Raw genomic sequence first — 16,796 nt, forward strand, 5'->3', positions numbered from 1 at the left:
CTTCTGTTCGGAAAATCATCTGAGGGAGTGGGGAAAGCAGGGGGTGAGCTAAACAATGATGGGTTTGGGGGAGTCTTGTCTCAGCCTGATCCTGGGGGCAGCTCTGGAGGGTTAATGGCTCCACAGAGTTGGTCCCACCCAGAAGTGAGAGGGCTGGTCTTCTGTTGGCTTTTCCTGTCCCTTTACGTTTGGCTTTAGGCTTATCCCAAGGGGAGACGTAGGACCCGCCCCGGCGGTTCCCAAAAGGGACAGCTGGGAGCCGTCAGCAGCCGCTGCTCGTGGCAACTGGGGGATGGGTGCACACGTGGGGAGGATCTGGGCAGCCACCATGGCACCACACCACAGACACCCACACCTCTACCCACCAAGGGGCTGCTCCAAGGACCAGCGACGTATCAAGTTGTTAGGACAAGACGCGGCCTGGCGGGAGTATTCAACCTCCCCTCCCCCGCCTTCTGCCCACCTGGCAGATGATGTAACTGAGGCTCTGACAGGTGAAATGACTTGCTTTGGGACAGGTTCCCTCCTTAGAATAGGGCAAAGATCAGAACTCAGAACTTCCTGATTCACTGCCCGTGTTGGCCCTACTCAGCCAGGGCAGCCAAGCCAGAAGCCCTGAGGGCCAGGCAGGTAATGCAGGTGAGCAAGCTGGTCCAGGTGTAGGACAGCAGGGAGGAGTGGGGACTGTGTAAAGGGGGCGGCCGCAGCTCAGCTCCCTCCCAGTGAAGCCAGAGGGGAACAAGGGCCCAGGATGGCCGGACTGGATTGTTCAAGAGAAGCTGGAAGCACAGATTTTTATGTCAAATGTGCCAATTTTACAGGATGATAACTAAAAGTTTTTTAAGGTAGTGAGGGGACCGTGTCCCCACAGCCCCCTGGCAGCTGGCAGGCACACTCACCTGGGCTCTGGGTGCGGAACTTGTAGGCCATGTTCAGCAGAGGCAGCAGTGTCACCAGGCAGTTGTCCCCATTGGTCTCGATGAAGTCGTGTCGCGTGATGGCTGTGGGGTCGATGTGATGCTCGCGGAAGGGTCGGATAAAAGCCTGGGGTGGAGGTGAGGGTGGGAGAAGGGGTACGTCCGACCAGTCAGCCTGTGGTGGCCGGCCTCTCTCCACCACTTGCTGCGCATACTGGACTCGGGCTTACCTCCTTGCCTTCAGGATGCCAGAACGCTCCGCCATCATACTGCTGCAGAGCCCCCCCCAACCTTCAGGGTCCTGCTCTAAGCTGCTCTAGCAGAAGGCAGTCAAAATGACTAGGTGGGGACCGCGGCACGGTACCGCCCCACTCTGGGCCTCAGTCTCCCCAGCAGGGGTGTGAGGGGAGTTGGAGACCACCTCCACCCTTCTTCCCCACTCGAATACAGTTGAGGACACCCCTCACAGTGGCAGGCAGACCCCTCTATTTCTTCCCAGTGTCCAAGCCCCTCTTTCTGGTAACAGCCTCCCCCTCTTCCTCTTCTGTCCGTACATACTGTTCCGATGGGGCAGAACCTAAAGGTGAGCACGTGACCCTGGCCTGGCCAATCAGAGCATCCCGGCTTGCCCGCCACAGTGACAGGGATGGGCACGTGACCTGAGCTGGGCCAATGGGAGCGTGCTATGGGACTTTGGCTGCAACCGTGGGAAAGGAGAGTTCTCTTTCCACTGAGGGGGCCGAGCTGGAAGGTGAGAGACGGAGTCATGAGAGCATGGTCTGTCTGTCCTACTGGACCCAGCCACGCTTTCACTTGGCTCTCCTCTTGAAATTTTCGGGTACACGGACCAGTACCTTCGTTTGGTTAAGGCTGTTTGTACCCAAACAGTGTGGCACAAGGTAAAAGTTCAACTAGAACGAATGGTGAGGTGCAACAGGGCTGGCAAAGGAGAATGAGCCGTGGTCCCCAAATTCAAGGGGTTCAAAGCTCTCTATCCCATGCTTGATGCTTTTGCTTCCAGAAAATTCCAGAAATCCCAGGATTTCTAGTCTGTCCTGGTCCTCGAGGAGACGCAGGGGGTCAGGCTGGAATGATGGCTTCTGCCTTTCAAACAGGGAAACGGGAAGCTCGGAGAGGAAGGGGGCTCACCCCGCATCAGATAGCCCAACCTGCTTCTGCAGGAGGCGGGCTGGGTCAAGGTACTCACCTTCCCCACGATGGGCAGCTCCACGGAGCCCCAAGTGTCAGCTCCCCAGTGCACCAAGCCAGACAAGAAGTCAGCAATGAGAGCGCCTGCAACTGTGGACAAGAGGTGGGTGAGGTAGGGGACCAGGCAGGCGACAGGCCTGCCCACCCTTTGCCCCAAATCAGGGAGTCCCGCATGCATTCACTTGCTTGCTTGCTCACTCACTCGTTACGGGGGGTGGTATCTCTTCTCTACTTGGGATGTTCTCCTCCCTGTGAATGGAGTCTCAGGTAGAGCACTCCTGTCCCTTTACTTGCTCTGCCCAGGGATACGTGGGGACTCATTTGTTTGGGGAGTCTGGAGGGAGTCAAGGGGGCAGGCACAGATCAGCTCGACTTTTCCCTATCAGGAGCTGACTGGGCCCTTCTCTCTGACCCCCAATCACTCCACAGAGGGAGGCCCACTCTGCTCCAGTGCTGCCAGTGAATAGATGGAAATGTGCTTTTGGGGTCTGTCGTCAGAATCCCCTCAGGTGCAGGCAGTAGCCATGCCTTCCTCCCCAACCTAGCTTGTATCACAATAAATGTGGTAATTTGGCCTCTGGCGGCCTTTTCCTTGTTCTCAATGTGTTCAGAACTGGACTCCTGCAAAGACCCCAACACCATCCACTTGCTTGAAGGTTCGGTATAACAGGGGTTAAGAGCTGTTAGATCAGGAAATCCCAGCTGTCTCTCACTAGCTGTGTGACGTTGGGCATGATACTCAACCTCTCTGTGCCCCAGTTTCCTTTAGATAGATGGGAATGACGATTACAAAAAACAGTGGCTGCCATTTATTGAGCACCTTCAGTGCCAGACAAGCGCTTTACGTGTTTGATCTCAGTGGATTCTCACAATCCGGCTGAAGCTGGTACCCTCCTTATTCCCCCTTTGCAGGGGTGGAAACAGAGTCCTGGAGAACAGAAGTTTAACTGGACCAAGGTCACAGAGAGGGCAAGTGGCAGAGCTGGGGTCTTAACCTGCCTTGAGGTCCCAATCTAACACAGCAGGATGCACAACCACTCCTGCACACAGGGAAACTGAGGCAGAGTGGCTGGCTGCTTGGGCGAGGTAACATCCCAGTGCTGCCCCCATCACTCTCCCTGCTCGCTGCATCTCAACCCTACTGGCTTACTGACGCCCTTTCCCTTGCATACCCTCACACGCCTCTGGGTCTCTCTCTGCATTTACTGTTCCCTCCGCCTGGAACATTCTTTCCCAGGGTATAGCACAATTCCCTCCTTCACTCCCTCCAGGTCTTTGTTCAAACATCCGTTGAGTGTTTGACATTATAACCACCCCCATCTTCCAGCGTTTCCTATTTCCCGTCTCCTTCCCAGTCCCTGGCACTTATTAGGGGTTCAGTAAATATTCCCTGAGTTAATCAGTATAAAGCTGTTAGGAGTCAAGCTGCTGTGGACATTCATACCCAAAAAATGCCAGCTATTTATTTATTTATTTTTACTCAACATTTACTGAGCACTTATAGGTACCAGGCCCTGTGCCAGCCCCTTAAATGTTTTATCTCTTTTAATCCCTAAACTGTACCAAGGCCAGTTCTAAGCCGGTTACACATCTTATCTCCTTAATCATCCTAAGCATTTAATCCTTACAGATGAAAAGAATGATAATAATAAAAACAATATTAGAAAAACAATGTTTGTGACAGTGGTTAACATTTATGGGGTGCATCCTTTACGCCAGGCACTATGTCAAAGGTGTTAGACATGCATTATTGGAACATATAACTCTTCATACCTTAAATACGGGCTGTGCCCAGGGACTTTCTTCCAGGGAAGATACGGTGGGGAAGCGGGAGGAGAGTAACTTCAGAGTGGGGAAACCTGACACTCCGCGGGCCAGGTGGTCAAGGTCAAGTACATGCCCTGGCTATGTGATGGAAATGGTGCTTTGCCTCTCAGCTCCTCCTCCCAGAAACATACAACGTGGTCTAAGAAAAGCATGAGACAAATTTCTGTAGCGAGGCATCCTGTGAAACATCAGGGCTCGGGGCGCCTGGGGGGCTCCGTCGGCTGAGCATCCGACTTCGGCTCAGGTCATGATCTTGCGGTTCGTGAGTTCGAGCCCCGCGTCGGGCTCTGTGCTGACAGCTCGGAGCCCGGAGCCTGCTTCGGATTCTGTGTCCCTCTCTCTCTGCCCCTCCCCTGCTCGCACTCTGTCTTTCTGTCTCTCTCTCAAAAATAAACATTAAAAAAAATTTTTTTAAAAGAAATATCAGGGCTCCTCAAAACTGTCAAGGTCCCCCAAAACAAGGAAAGTCTGAGACACTGTCATAGCCACAGGGAGCCTAAAGGAACCTGATAACTAATGTGAGTGGTACCCTCGAAAGGACCCTGGCACAGGAGAAGGACATTAGGTAGAAACTAAGGAAATCTGAATAAACCATGGTCTTTAATTTGTAATAATGTATCCATATTGGTATGTTGATTGTAACAAATGTATGACACTAATGTAAAATATAAGATGTTAACAACAGGGGGAACTGGGTGCATGGAGCCTACGGGAACTCTCTATACTCTTTTTTGTTCTAGTAAATAAAGTCTATTTCTGAAAAACTGCATCATCTTATATCACGTCCATAGTTATGGGCCCCAACACATCCCGACTCTCCAGAGGAGAGTCCAGAGGAGGAATGAGACTCAGAGGGTAAGGGCAGTCAGGGCTGCTGACCGGCGGCCAGGGACTACTGTGAGGGCCATTCACAATGATGCTGTGTTCACGTCCAGGTCTGGGAAATGGGAACATTAATAATAGCACTTAACTTTACTTAAGTACAATCGATTAATAAGCTGGGCTAATACGTGTCAAGTGAGTCCCTGGGACATGGTAAGCGCTCCCAAATGTAGCTATAGTTAGTAGTTTAGGTGTTACCACCCTCTCCAGGCCTCAGTCTTATCATCTGTCAAATGACCTGGCCTTTTCAGGCTGCAGAGCAGGGAGGGATGTGTGCTTTGGACAGATGTCAGGAACGATTTCTTGGCGAGAAGAAACAACTTGCTCCTTGGGCTCTGTGACCCCCAGGCCTCTGTGAGTGGGGGTTTCTAGAGCAGTGACTCTGGGCCTCCAGGCCTGCTGCCTCAGGGGGCTTTAGTGGAGACAGGAGAGGCAAGCACACAGAGCTTCTGTGTCCTGGCGCAGGGGGCAGTGGCTAGAGCTGGCTCATCGTGAGGGCAGCTTTGGCCTGGTTAGCACCCCATGGTACCACAGGGTACAGGACAGGTGATGAGTCACCCCAGGCTACCCTGACTCACCAGGTGACCTTGGGATAGTCCTTGGGTCCCTTGGGGCCTTCACCTCGCCACAGGTTACCCAGCTGTGACTTCTTAGCTGCTGCCCACCTCAAGGCCTGGTGTGGAGACCGCGAGGGTGGACCGCGAGGGTGGGCTGCTGAAATCCCGCCTCTACCATCGTTCAGCACAAACTCCTCACCTGACCTGAGGCCGTGGGCCCTCCGACCTCATCACCAGTCTTTGCACTCCCCGGGCTCCCTTGCCCGGAACACCCTCCCCGCTCTGTCTGCCAGAAAACTCTTACTCAGCTCCTCAAGGGCCAACTCGTGGGCGCCCACACTTTTCCTCCATTTTCCCCGGGTGCCGCTAACAGCTCAAGGCTCCCAGGGCCGTTCGTTTGTTCGCTCTTTCATTCACGACAACGCTGTCCCTGTCAAGGTCACTAACGACCTCCATGTGGCCAGATCCGGTGGTCCCCTCGCTGCCCCGTCCTGCTGGCTCTGCTCAGCGGCTGCTCTCAGTTGAGCCTCAAGTCTTCTGGAGACACTCTCCCCTCCCGGCCTCTGCAGCCCCTCTGGCCGCCCCGGCTGGCTCTTCCTCCTCCCCCCTGGCATGGAAGCACTGGGGGCTCTCTGCCGGCCTCTGGGCTTCACACACCTCTTCTACTGCGAGGTCTCCCAGATTTCTATCTGTAGCCGCCTTCCTGGACTCCAGACTCGGATTTCCAACTTCCTGCTCGGCACCTTGCCCTGGCTCTCAGGCAGGCGGCTCGAGCATCTCGTCTCAAGCCGCCTCTTCGGGCCTCTGCCAATGGAAGCCCATCCCTTCCATCAAAGCCCGTGGGTCACCACTCACGGCCAGCGTGACAGGATGCTCTGGCCGCTCGCCTCGCACAGCTTACTGAGAACTTGAGGATCTTGCACCACCGCCGCTGCCCTCACCGGGTGTGGGCAAGCATCCCCGCCCCCATCCATCCCGCCTGCAGCCCCAGCTGATGTCAGCTCCCTACAGGACACTCCCCGGCGGCTCCGCACGGCCTGTAGAATTAAACCCCAAGTCCAGACCAAGGCACTGCGCAATCTGCACCCTGTCTCTCTCAGCAGCCAGCAACTACCTTTCCTTTGATCAATTTTCCCCAGCCACGCTGGCCTCCCGCCTGTTCCCTGGGCGCATCCCAGCCTCTGGGCCTTTGTACCTGCTGTTCCCTGCCGCCCCTCCCCAAGATATCTGCCTGGCCTCCTCCCTCACCTCCTTCAGGTCTGCGTGCGGATGTCATTTTTCCAGAAAGGCCTTCCCTGACCTCTCAACTCTTCCCTGGCTATTCTCTTATCTCGGTTTTGCTTCCCAGCATTGCATCATCTGTCTGTGTTTATCAACTGGGCACCTTTTCATGTTTCCGCCTTCCCTGGTTTCCAGGGCCTGCCAGGGGCACCAGGCTTCTGGAGAGATAGTGCTGGGCTAGAGGCAGGCTCCGCAGACTGGCACGGTGCCTCGCCTCTTGCATGTTAACACACAAATCAGGGTGGCTACTTAAATCAATTAGGGACTGTGCAAACACCACTATCAGGAGATGGTCTATTCTCATCAGCTCAGAGGCCAAGGCGTGGGATGGGGGAGCTGGTGTCCCATTCGGTGACCGGACGGCCAGAGCACTCCCGAGCCAGGGCCTGGAGGCTCTGATCCCAACCAGGGAAGGAAGGGGGCGACGGCCTGGGACACCCATCCTCCTGCCTCACACAACACAGACGTGGGCTCAGACACACTGTCCTCCCAGTGCTAACCGGAGGCCCTACGGGCCCTGCTGGGGGAGTCTGTGGCTCTAGAGCTGGGCACGTCTGGATGTGTGATGCCGGACTCTGCTGGGCCAGCCGGCAAGTGGCCCGGCCTCTCAGGGGACGGCGGTCCCAACCTCCGCACTGGCTCGACACCAAGAGTTGAAAGTACTCCACGTGCAGCTTGGTGCATAGTGGACACTTGGGAAAGAATCCATTGCTAAAGAGACCACGGTGGTCTGAGCCGTCGCGAGTGGTTATGTCGGGTGGGGTCTCCTTCCCACCTCTGCTCAGTCGCTGGCCCCTCAGCAGCTACACACCTGTGTGAGGCCCTCACAACAGCCCGAGGAGGCAGGTGCCACAAGCAGCCTCGACTTACAGGTGTGGAAACAAGGCTCGGAGATGCAACAACCCTAGCCCCAAGGCAACACAGCCACAAGGCCGTAGAGCTGGGACTTGAACCCAGAGCCTGCATGCAGCCACCCCCAGAGGGGGCATCAGGGCTCACGCCGGCCACATTCCTGCCCCTGAATGTAGGGCTCTGAGGCAGAGAGGCTGCAGGTGCACGGTCCCTCTCACCCCTGGGTAAGGGGGGGGGCGGGTGTGGCTCCTGAGGCGGGGCCCAGGCTCCCCAGCACCGGAGGGGTTAACTCCCTCTCCCCCAGCTGGCCCACCCCAACGCAGACCCAGATGGCCCAATTAGCCAGCCTGAGCACTATTGGCTTAGGCGGCCAGAGTGCTTTTAATGAGATTGTGGGAGCTGAACACGCAGGGAGGGCTGGGCGGACAGACCAAGGGCACAGCCGCCCCCCTCAGCCTGGGAGCCCGGAGCAGGGGAAGGGATGAGCGCCTGAGTTCAAGGGCAGAGGGGAGGCCGGTGCGCAGGCAGGAAGGAAGGGAGTCACCTCAGGACCTGGGAGTGGAGACGGTGAATGGAGAGCTCTATTGTGCTTCTGGCTTGAGGTGTGATGCTGGACGGGCCCTTCTCTGAGCCTCAGTTTGCTCATCTGGAAAATGACAACAAGTGTAGCATCCACCTCCCAGGCTGTGGATGGGGGAGGACTGACCAATGGGAAACACTCAGCATGTGCTATAAGTTACAGCCTGCCCATTCATTCATCTCCTGATGCCATAAATATTTATCAAGTACCTACCATGTGCCAGGCCTCGCACTTGGGGCTGGGGACCCAACAGTGAGCACACAAGAATCGCTACTTTCAGGGAGCGAGATTTGAGTGAAGGGAGACAGATACTAAACAAACAAATGTACTGGACAACACAGTATGCTGAGGTGACGGTGTATGGCAGGGCTGTGACTTTTGAGGGATAATCAGGGAGAGCCTCCCCGAGGAGGTGACCTGTGAGACCTGGATGAGGAAGTGAACCAGGTAGGTGTCTGAAGGAAGAGAGTTCCAGGCAGAGGAACAGCATGTGCAAAGGCCCTGAGGTACGAGTGTGTCCAACAGTGCACGTGCACACCCAAGCACACACAGCCACACATGATTACACATGTATGCGAGCTGCCATCAGAGTGGGTCCCTGACTCCTGGGGAAACTGAGGCCGGCGGCGGGGCAATCGGTACTCACTGACACCCAGCATGACGAGGGGCGTGTGCTCCCAACGGGCCAGCAGCAGAAGGTGGACCAAGTTGTGGGCAATGAGGCTAAAGCACAAGATCACACAGCACCACTCCTGGAAGCGCTTGCCTGCAGGGAGAGGAGGCCAGAGGTGAGTGTGGGGCGGGTGGGGGAGGCCGAGGGGTCGAGGACCAAAGCCAGGCAGAGCTGAACCCTGTAGGAGCTCTTCAGAGCTCAGGGAGTCTATGGTGCTAACCACAGGCTGAACTTAGGGACTGCCACGAAGAACGCCCACCCATTTCACAGACGATGTCACTGAAGGCCAGAGTAGGGGGAGAGTCTGCCCAAGGTACAGGCCCGTGAAGCCTGCCTTGAAGGGCCGATTCTTTGGCAGACAGGACCAGAACTTGTCTCCGGGCCCTGGTGGGCTCTCCCCGGAGGCCCCAGAGGGAGCTTTAATGAGCTTTTTCAAACTGACATCACGGCATCACCTATCCCCTTTTATAGGTAATCATTCGGAAGTGGAGTCTTTAATCCCAGAGGATCAGATCCTGCCCGACTGCCATCCAGCAAGGCTCCAATGAGTCAGGAATTTAGGAGAAATGGGCCTTGGTTACCACGTGCAGGGCTCCTGCCAGGAGCAGGGGGTCTGGGAGCACGACACAGGAAAGAGGAGGTGCTCCCAAGCCCTCCAGCCACCAGGCAGGGGACGCGGAGCAGTAAGGCGGGCTGGGTGGGGGCCGTGGGATACTGGCTGCCCATGGATCCTCTGTCAAGTGTGGGCATGGGGAGTGGTCGCTAACGGCCTGACCACTGCCAGGTGGGAGTGTGGGCCCAGGACACCTGAACTTCTAACACCCAAGGGAAGCCAGGAATCAGAAGCGGTGTGTGAACTCTTTTTAAACTTCCTGCCGCGTGTTTTTAAAAGGCATGTGAGCTCAGACAAGCTGATTCACTCACTGCAGCTCCGTCTGAGGTGTCTGAACAGTCCAACACCGGAGGGATCAGCCAGATTAACTTGGTCCACGGCATCTCTGCAGCCAGAAAATAAGTCTGGGCGGCTGTCTGTATGTGGACAGGGAAGATGTCCAGGGCCTACTGGTAAGCGCAAAAAAGCAGCCATTTGTGTGTGCAAAGAAAAGAAAGAAACTGTCTAGTCAAGACTGGCTTCCACTTGTTCCTCTCGGAATTTAATATTCGTGAATGTGCTCCTCCACCAAAAATCTTTTCTTGTAATTGTAAATTAAAGTAAAAAATAAATGAATAAAAGGAAACGAAAACATCGCGTGGGTGACACAGAATGTGTTGCAGGTCCCCTGGGGATATTATTTTCCCAGGCAGCTGGTCCCAAGGGCATGGAAGCTCCTTAACGACAATAATTTTCTTATCATTAGTGTTTTAACATCTACCGAGCAGTTGCTATATGCCAGGTACCTGCTGAGGTGATGCCGTTTTGCAGATGAGAGATCTGAGGGTCAGAGTGGCCCCGAGAAGTAGCAGAGGCCGCAAAGCTAGTCAGTTACAGACTCGGATCCTATGGCCAGGCAGGCCCCTGTGAGTGGTCAACAACTGAAGGGGGCCATGGCACATAGAGAGGCTTCCTCCTGTGTCTGCTCTCCTCACCTGGAGCGACTCTGGCAATGCTCCTGCAGATCTCAACCTGGAACCTCCACCTCCAGGAGGCTATCCATGATGCTTCCTCTGACTCTCGGACTCCTCCAACATGGGGCCCATCCTGAGGGGCTGTCACTGCCCGAATGACGTCCCTCTTCCCCTACCTGCGTGTGAATTCAGGAGGCCCAGGGCCATGTCTGGCTTGCTCACCAGGGCCCTGGCACACAGTTGGCACTCAATAAATGCCCGTGAAATAAACAAATTCCTATACGTCATCTTAGAGGACAACTGCCAGACTTTGTCTCTGGGTGCTCGTCACCAAAGCACCTTAGAAGGAAATATCAGGTACTCCATTGCTCCTGTTAGGCATTCCATTGTCCCTCAGAGAGAGAGAAGGGCCTTACCCAGGATGTACCACAGCACCCTGTGCCCTGGGCCAAAATCAGAACAGCTGCCCTCCCCTTGCCCCGTGAAAAGACCGAGGGTCGGAGGGGAGAAGGAACACGCCCAGGGTTGCATCCTCTTGGCCCCCACTTGTACAGATGAGGACACTCAAGTCCAGAGAGGGCAGGACCCCAGTGGTGGTCACACAGCAGCAGAAGTGGGCCCAGAACCCCTCGCATTCCACTTCTTCGTCAGGGACTGTTCCCCGTGGGCCCCATGACCCTGTTGCCCCAGCAGCCCCTACCTGGGGTCACTGTCATCTGGCCCAGCTGGCCCTTCCCCTTTCTGGTTCCTGTTTGCGGCCAGGGCCTGGGACTCAGAAGCAGAAGTCCGGAGGGGCATGTGGAAGGGGTAAGGACCCACCTGCCTGGCCCCCAGCCTGCAGGGGCAGCAACGTGATCAAATAACTAACGGTGGCTGATACGCACTGAGGCCTAGCACAGCTGGGGTGGTCGGGTGTGGCCCACATCAGGGATGTTGCAGGGAGCAGCTCCCTCCAGCATACTCAGCTCTCAGTTAAGAAAAAAAAAAACTAGCTACATTAAAACAATAAATCATATAAAACTCCTAATTTCCTGCTTCCCTTGAGAACACAAGGCTCTGGGCACCACAGGCCTGAGCAGCAGCAGCTGCTCCCGTCAGATGGGGCAGGGGTTCCTGGTTCAGCCCAGTCTCCCTCCCTCCCTGTGGCCTCACATTGGGTGGCTTCCTGCAGTCACCTGCATTGAGCCTGAGACAGTCTCTCTCTCTCGTTCAAGTCTCAGTCCTTCCAGGAAGGAACTATGTGATTTCAGTTCCCAGACGAGGAAACTGAGGCTCAGTGGGTGAAAATGAGGAGCTGGGTTTGGATCCTGAGCTTGTCAACGGGACATGTTAGCTTGGATGTTCTAAAGACAGCCCAGCTCTCTTCCCACGCCTTCGAGAACGTCCCTGAAGTCTGAGTATTTTCCCTTCTAGACCCCATCTATCTTTGGCTTCTGGGATCTGGATCCTTCGCAGACCAAGTGCTTCAACTTTGATTCATAAGAAGTACATCTATCGTAAAAGCAGTCTTCAATGAGCACCTACTATGTGCCAGGTACAATGTCAGGATGAGCTCAGCCAGCCCTTCCCACACACTGTGGGCTGAGGACCACTTGCCCTGTCTTTCACGGGGAGAAACTAGGCCTGAGTGATGAAACGACTTTTCCAAAGTCACAGCATGGACCGTCAGCCTGGCAGGGCCTATAGGGTCAGGTGGTCTAAGTGGTGTCACTTCACAGATGGGCAGACTGAGGCCCAGGGAGAGAAGGGCTCTGCTCAGGACATAAGAGCTTGGGCCACCTCTGGCAGAGAGCTGGGCCTTGTTTTCCTGAGCCAGCCTCTGGCCTGGCCAGGGTCCATGATCTGGGCTGAGTTATGGCAGTGAATGCTTGTTGGCCTGGGGAGGAGATTGGGCCTATGTGTGGTGGCTGTAGGGCTTGGGAGGAGCAGGGAAGGCCAGGCGCCAGGCCTCGGCCATCTTTGCTTTCCTGGGGGCAGGCCACGGCAGCTACGGGCTTGGCACCGGGCCCGACTCTTCTAGTTTCAGTCAGAGAAGCCCTGAATAATCTGCACTTCTGATGCCCCTTGGCCTCAGGGAGGTGGGGGCACAGGAGATAGAAGGCAGGGAGGGACCAGAGAGAGGCAGAGGAAGAGGGACAGAGAGACAGAGACGAGACCGAAGACGAATCAGAGACACAGAGAAATGAGAAACAGAGAGAAACAGAGTCACGGAGAGATTATGGGAAGACAAAGAGAAAAAAAGAGAAAGAACATGGCCAGAGGGGAGAGACAAAGAAATAGAAAAAGAGCAAGACAGAGGAAAACAGAGACAAAGCTCAGCCCAGGGTGGCAGGGACCAGGCCTGGCCAGGGAAAGGGCCCCAGGTCTCTGGCTTCAGTCAGGCCCACGTGGGGGAACTGAATCTTTCCTCTGACCCTAAGCTAAGAGACCCTTGTGTCCCCCAGGGCCACAGGCATCTGTACTTAGCCAGGGTGGCTTGAACAGCTGGCTCCAGTGACCCCTCAGGATCAACCTCTGGAGCCCGGGGCACCTGAGAAGTGGCACACATATAGGCAGGTTTCAGCTGGCACCTGCCTTACCTGCGGGCTTGCCCACGAGGCCTGCGAGCCCACCAGGTCCTTCACAAATCCCAGCACAGGGCAGGCTGCTGCCGTAAAACCCAAACCCGGAGTGCAGGGGGCTCCTGGGATCCGCAGGCCCGGGCCTCAGCTCCCTGGCCAGACCCTCGGGGCCCACGGGGTACGGCTGAGGCTGCCTCCCTCCTTGGGCCCTGCTGCTCCCACCACCCAATGCCGCCTCGATTAGACTACTCACAGCTCCCCGCGGACACTAGGCCCACTCTCTCTGCCAGCGGCCCCGCACGCATGCTGTTCCACTGACCTGGAACATTGGTCCCCCTCCTGCACACCCACCCCGGGGCTGGCTCACTCCCACAGTGAAGATTAAGAACACGGAACCTAGAACACCCCCCTTCTTCCACCAGTGTTCTGGTTCTGCTGCTAACGGGCTATGGGGCTCCGGGCAAGTCCCTACTCTTTGCTAAGCCTCCAGAAATGTCTTCAAGTGGGACAGGGTATCCCTGAAGTGACAGCACTTCAGGCAAATCAAACATAAGCCGTCCCCGGGCTTGCTGACCTGGCCCTCTGCTAGGGGCAAATGCAAGCCTAATCCCAAGCAGGACAAGCATTAGGAAGAACACCTTTGGGGGGTGGGCGATGAGGAGGTGATGGGGTCCTCGGTTTCCTCCCCTGAAAAATGGGGTTAGTACTGAGGGTGTGCCCCAGACGGTTGTAGTAAGTGTGAAATGAGCATGTGAAGAAAATGTCCAGCACAGCCAGTGCTCAAGAATGTCAGCTATGTCAACTGCCTTCTCATGGCTGCCGACTGTCACAGTACCAATCCAATTCGGGCCCCAGGAATCTCAAGAATTCAGCCCTGGAACCCAGAAGCTTCTCCTACACTCCCCTTGCTCATTTTGCTCCAGCCCATGGGACTCCTACCATGCAGTCCCACAAACACTCCAGGCGTGCTCCCACCTCAGGGCCTTTGCACTTGCTGGGTCCCTGATCTGGACCATCCTTCCTCAAGTATCTTCAGGTCTCTGTTCAAGTATTACTCACTCAGTGAAGTCTTAACTGCCCCCTCTCTGAAATGTTATTGCCCCCAATATTTCACTTGCCCCTTTTCTGCTCTATATTTGCTCCATAATGTTTGCCACCACTGGGCAAGTGGGCTATTTTCCTTATTTACTGGGTTTAGTAAAATGCCACCTTTTTTTTTTCCCGGTCTCGTTCACTGCTTTGCCCCTGGGGCCTAGAACAGGGACTGGGACAAAGATGCTCCCTATGTGTTGAGGCTGGTGCCTCATTTTGTAAGTCAGGTCCAGAGAGGTCAAGGTACTTCCCCCAAGCCCAGCAGGAAAGGGACAGGGAGGTGGAGGCCTATGAAATTTGGAGAAACCAGTCTGATCAGTCTCTCACTCCTCTCTCCTCACTGCCTGGCTTCCTCTCCGCTCCAGGTCAGGAGGAGATAAGGCCTTGACTGAAGGTTTGGGGCACCCGGAGGCTGCCTGCAATCTCAGATCCCTCCGGGGCTGTTCTTCAGAGGGTGAAGGGCATTTGGGGAAATCACACCCAAACGGCAGTCCCTTGGGGAAGCTCAGGATGCCGGGGTATGATTTGGTTGCAAGTGGGTAGGGTTTACTCAGGTGGGGAGAGCTGGACACCAAAGGAGGAGGCCTTTAAATCCTTACCCTTGATTCTCACGATTCTCACGTGGTGAGTCTGAGGGCCAGAGAGGAGAGACAGCTGACTCCGAAACTCACAGGAAAGGCCAAGGCCAGACTACTGGGTTAGCAATAGGGAGTGCCCACTGCAAGCCAGGTGCTGCTCAAAGTTTGATCTCAGGGAGCCTGGGTGGCTCAGTCGGTTGAGCGTCTGACTTCAGCATCGGGTCATGATCTCACAGTTCCTGAGTTTGAGCCCTGTGTCGGGCTCTGTGCTGACAGTGCAGAGCCTGCCTGGGCTTCTCTCTCTCTCCCTCTCCCCAACCCGTTCTCTCTCTCTCAAAATAAATAAATAAACTTAAAAAAAACAAACAAACAAACAACAGGTGGATGATCTCATTTTGTCTTCCCCCAAACACCAAGGGGCAGATAAATTTTACTTTGTATCCATTTTTTAGAGGTGAGGAAACTGAGGCTCAGAGAGAGAAAGTGGCTTGGTCCAGGTCACACAGCTAAAGAAGCAGCCAGGATGCCACGTCCAGTCTGTCCCAGGACGTGCAGGTGGTTTCAAGTCCATAGGCTAGGCGCTCTAGGAACAGGCTAAGGAAACCACGGCATCATGGGCCAGGTGCCCAAGTCAGGTCCCAAAAAATCACTCCCAGAGCATGGAACTGCAAGTCTAGAGCGGCCTCTGTGACCTAGGACTCAACAAGAAAGCCAACGGCCCAAGGTCACACAGCCAGTGATGGCAGAGACGGTCTGCAAACCCAGGCCAGCCAGAGTAGAAAGCCAAAGGTGGTAGTGGACCCATGCCCACACCAGGCAAGGGCTGTGCGTGGTGGCTGTCCCCTGGCGAAAGGAAAGATGTCAGAATGTTTGACAAACAAAGCTTGGTGTGATGGCGACATTCAGGCGGAGGGGCCTCCTGCGGCTCCTAGTCACCTGACTCTGGAGTTGATGGCACTTCCTTAACCCCTGGGGACAGAGTGCCCAGGCAATGAGATTCCCCGGGCTCTTCTGGAAGTCCGAGAAGGGTGGGGGAGCTGGTGCTCACTGGAGCATTTAAGTGGCAGGCACAGTAGGAAGGAGCCAGGGACCTTGGTCTGAGGGCTGAACGGGGTCGGGGGGCAAGGGTCTGGAAACTGTGGTCTGGTTTGGGGAAAGGGAGGGCTCCAGCCCCAAGTCCTAAAGGGAGGGGGCTAATATATGCAATGGAAAAGGAGCAAGGGCTGGACTTGGGGCTTGCGCAGGGGAGGGGCTGAAACTGGAAGATTTGCCATGCCCTCACCACCTGGGATTCTGGAATACAGCGAAGGCCGAGGCCCCTCTCTGCGGGAGGTGGGGAGGGGGGGAGCGGGGTGGTCTGTGGCCACTGAAGCTATAACTAGAACAGAGCTTGGGGGAAGGGCGGCGTCGGGGATGCTAGGAAGCCTGGACCCCATGCGCTGAGGTTCTAGAGCAGAGAGGCTGATGTGCCCAGATCTTGGGGCGCGCCCCCCCCCCCCGGGGTGAGGTCACTGTTTGCAGCCCAGGGCCCTGGCTGGGGCACAACTAGGGCCCTAGTGTGTGCATTCCGGATCTAGGCAACGTGGAATGGGATGTGACTTTTAGGAGGCCGGGGGCAGTGCATGCAGCTGAAGGGCTGCGTCCGGCTTGGACAGGGTCCTGGGATGGGGGTCCTTACTAAGTCTTGGGGCGCTCTTTGCAGCCTCGGGTGCTCTGAGGCTAGGATCCGGATCGAGGGGTGCGATGGGAGCTCTGTATGCGGCCCGGGGAGCTGATGTGGCAGTTCCTTGATATAGGCACTGTACGTTTATCTAGAAAGCCCCGTGGCTGGGGCTGGGGCTTGATCTTGGAAGGGGCGCTGGGGTGGGGTCCCCGGACTTGGGGGCGCTATTTGCAAGTTTAAAAGCAGAGGCTGGAGTTCTGCATCGGGGCCTGAGGCTGGGGTTCCCATCTAGGGAACCCGGGATCGCTGTCCGTAGCCCGGGCTAGTGACTGCAGGCCCGGAGGGGGGCCCGGAGGTCCTACCTGGAGAGTAGAGCGCGGCCAGTTCGCGGGCCCCGGCGTGCTGCGCGCCCCAGCGCCGGCAATACGCCGCCTCGTCCTCATCGAGCTCCGGCTGCTGATCGGGCCCGTCCTCGGCGCCCGCCATGGCCACTCGCCCGGCCCGCCCGGTGCGCTCAGCTAGCGGCGGCGGCGGCGGCAGGGCCGCGGAACCGCGGCG

General features: G+C 56.1%; 1 protein-coding gene across 3 annotated transcripts in view; it reads right to left on the minus strand.

Annotated features, from left to right (window-relative positions):
* PEDS1 (plasmanylethanolamine desaturase 1) overlaps positions 1 to 16,790 on the minus strand; it is a 20,857-nt gene extending 4,067 nt beyond the window's left edge. Inside the window, exons 1-4 of one of the 3 annotated variants that reach the window (XM_040459760.1) lie at positions 16,601 to 16,790; positions 8,752 to 8,871; positions 2,125 to 2,216; positions 900 to 1,044 (exon numbers count right to left, since the gene is read on the minus strand). In XM_040459760.1, coding sequence (XP_040315694.1) covers positions 900 to 1,044; positions 2,125 to 2,216; positions 8,752 to 8,871; positions 16,601 to 16,724 — 481 coding nt within the window. In that variant the 5' untranslated portion in view covers positions 16,725 to 16,790. Of the gene's footprint in view, positions 1 to 899; positions 1,045 to 2,124; positions 2,217 to 8,751; positions 8,872 to 11,163; positions 11,285 to 13,158; positions 13,226 to 16,600 lie in introns of those variants that run through there. The other 2 variants (XM_040459762.1, XM_040459761.1) reach the window with 2 other exon arrangements.
* Between the last annotated feature and the right edge of the window lie 6 nt (positions 16,791 to 16,796).

Source organism: Herpailurus yagouaroundi, unplaced genomic scaffold (assembly GCF_014898765.1).
Source record: "Herpailurus yagouaroundi ecotype Mexico unplaced genomic scaffold, PumYag 246, whole genome shotgun sequence".
Lineage (NCBI taxonomy): Eukaryota > Metazoa > Chordata > Mammalia > Carnivora > Felidae > Herpailurus > Herpailurus yagouaroundi.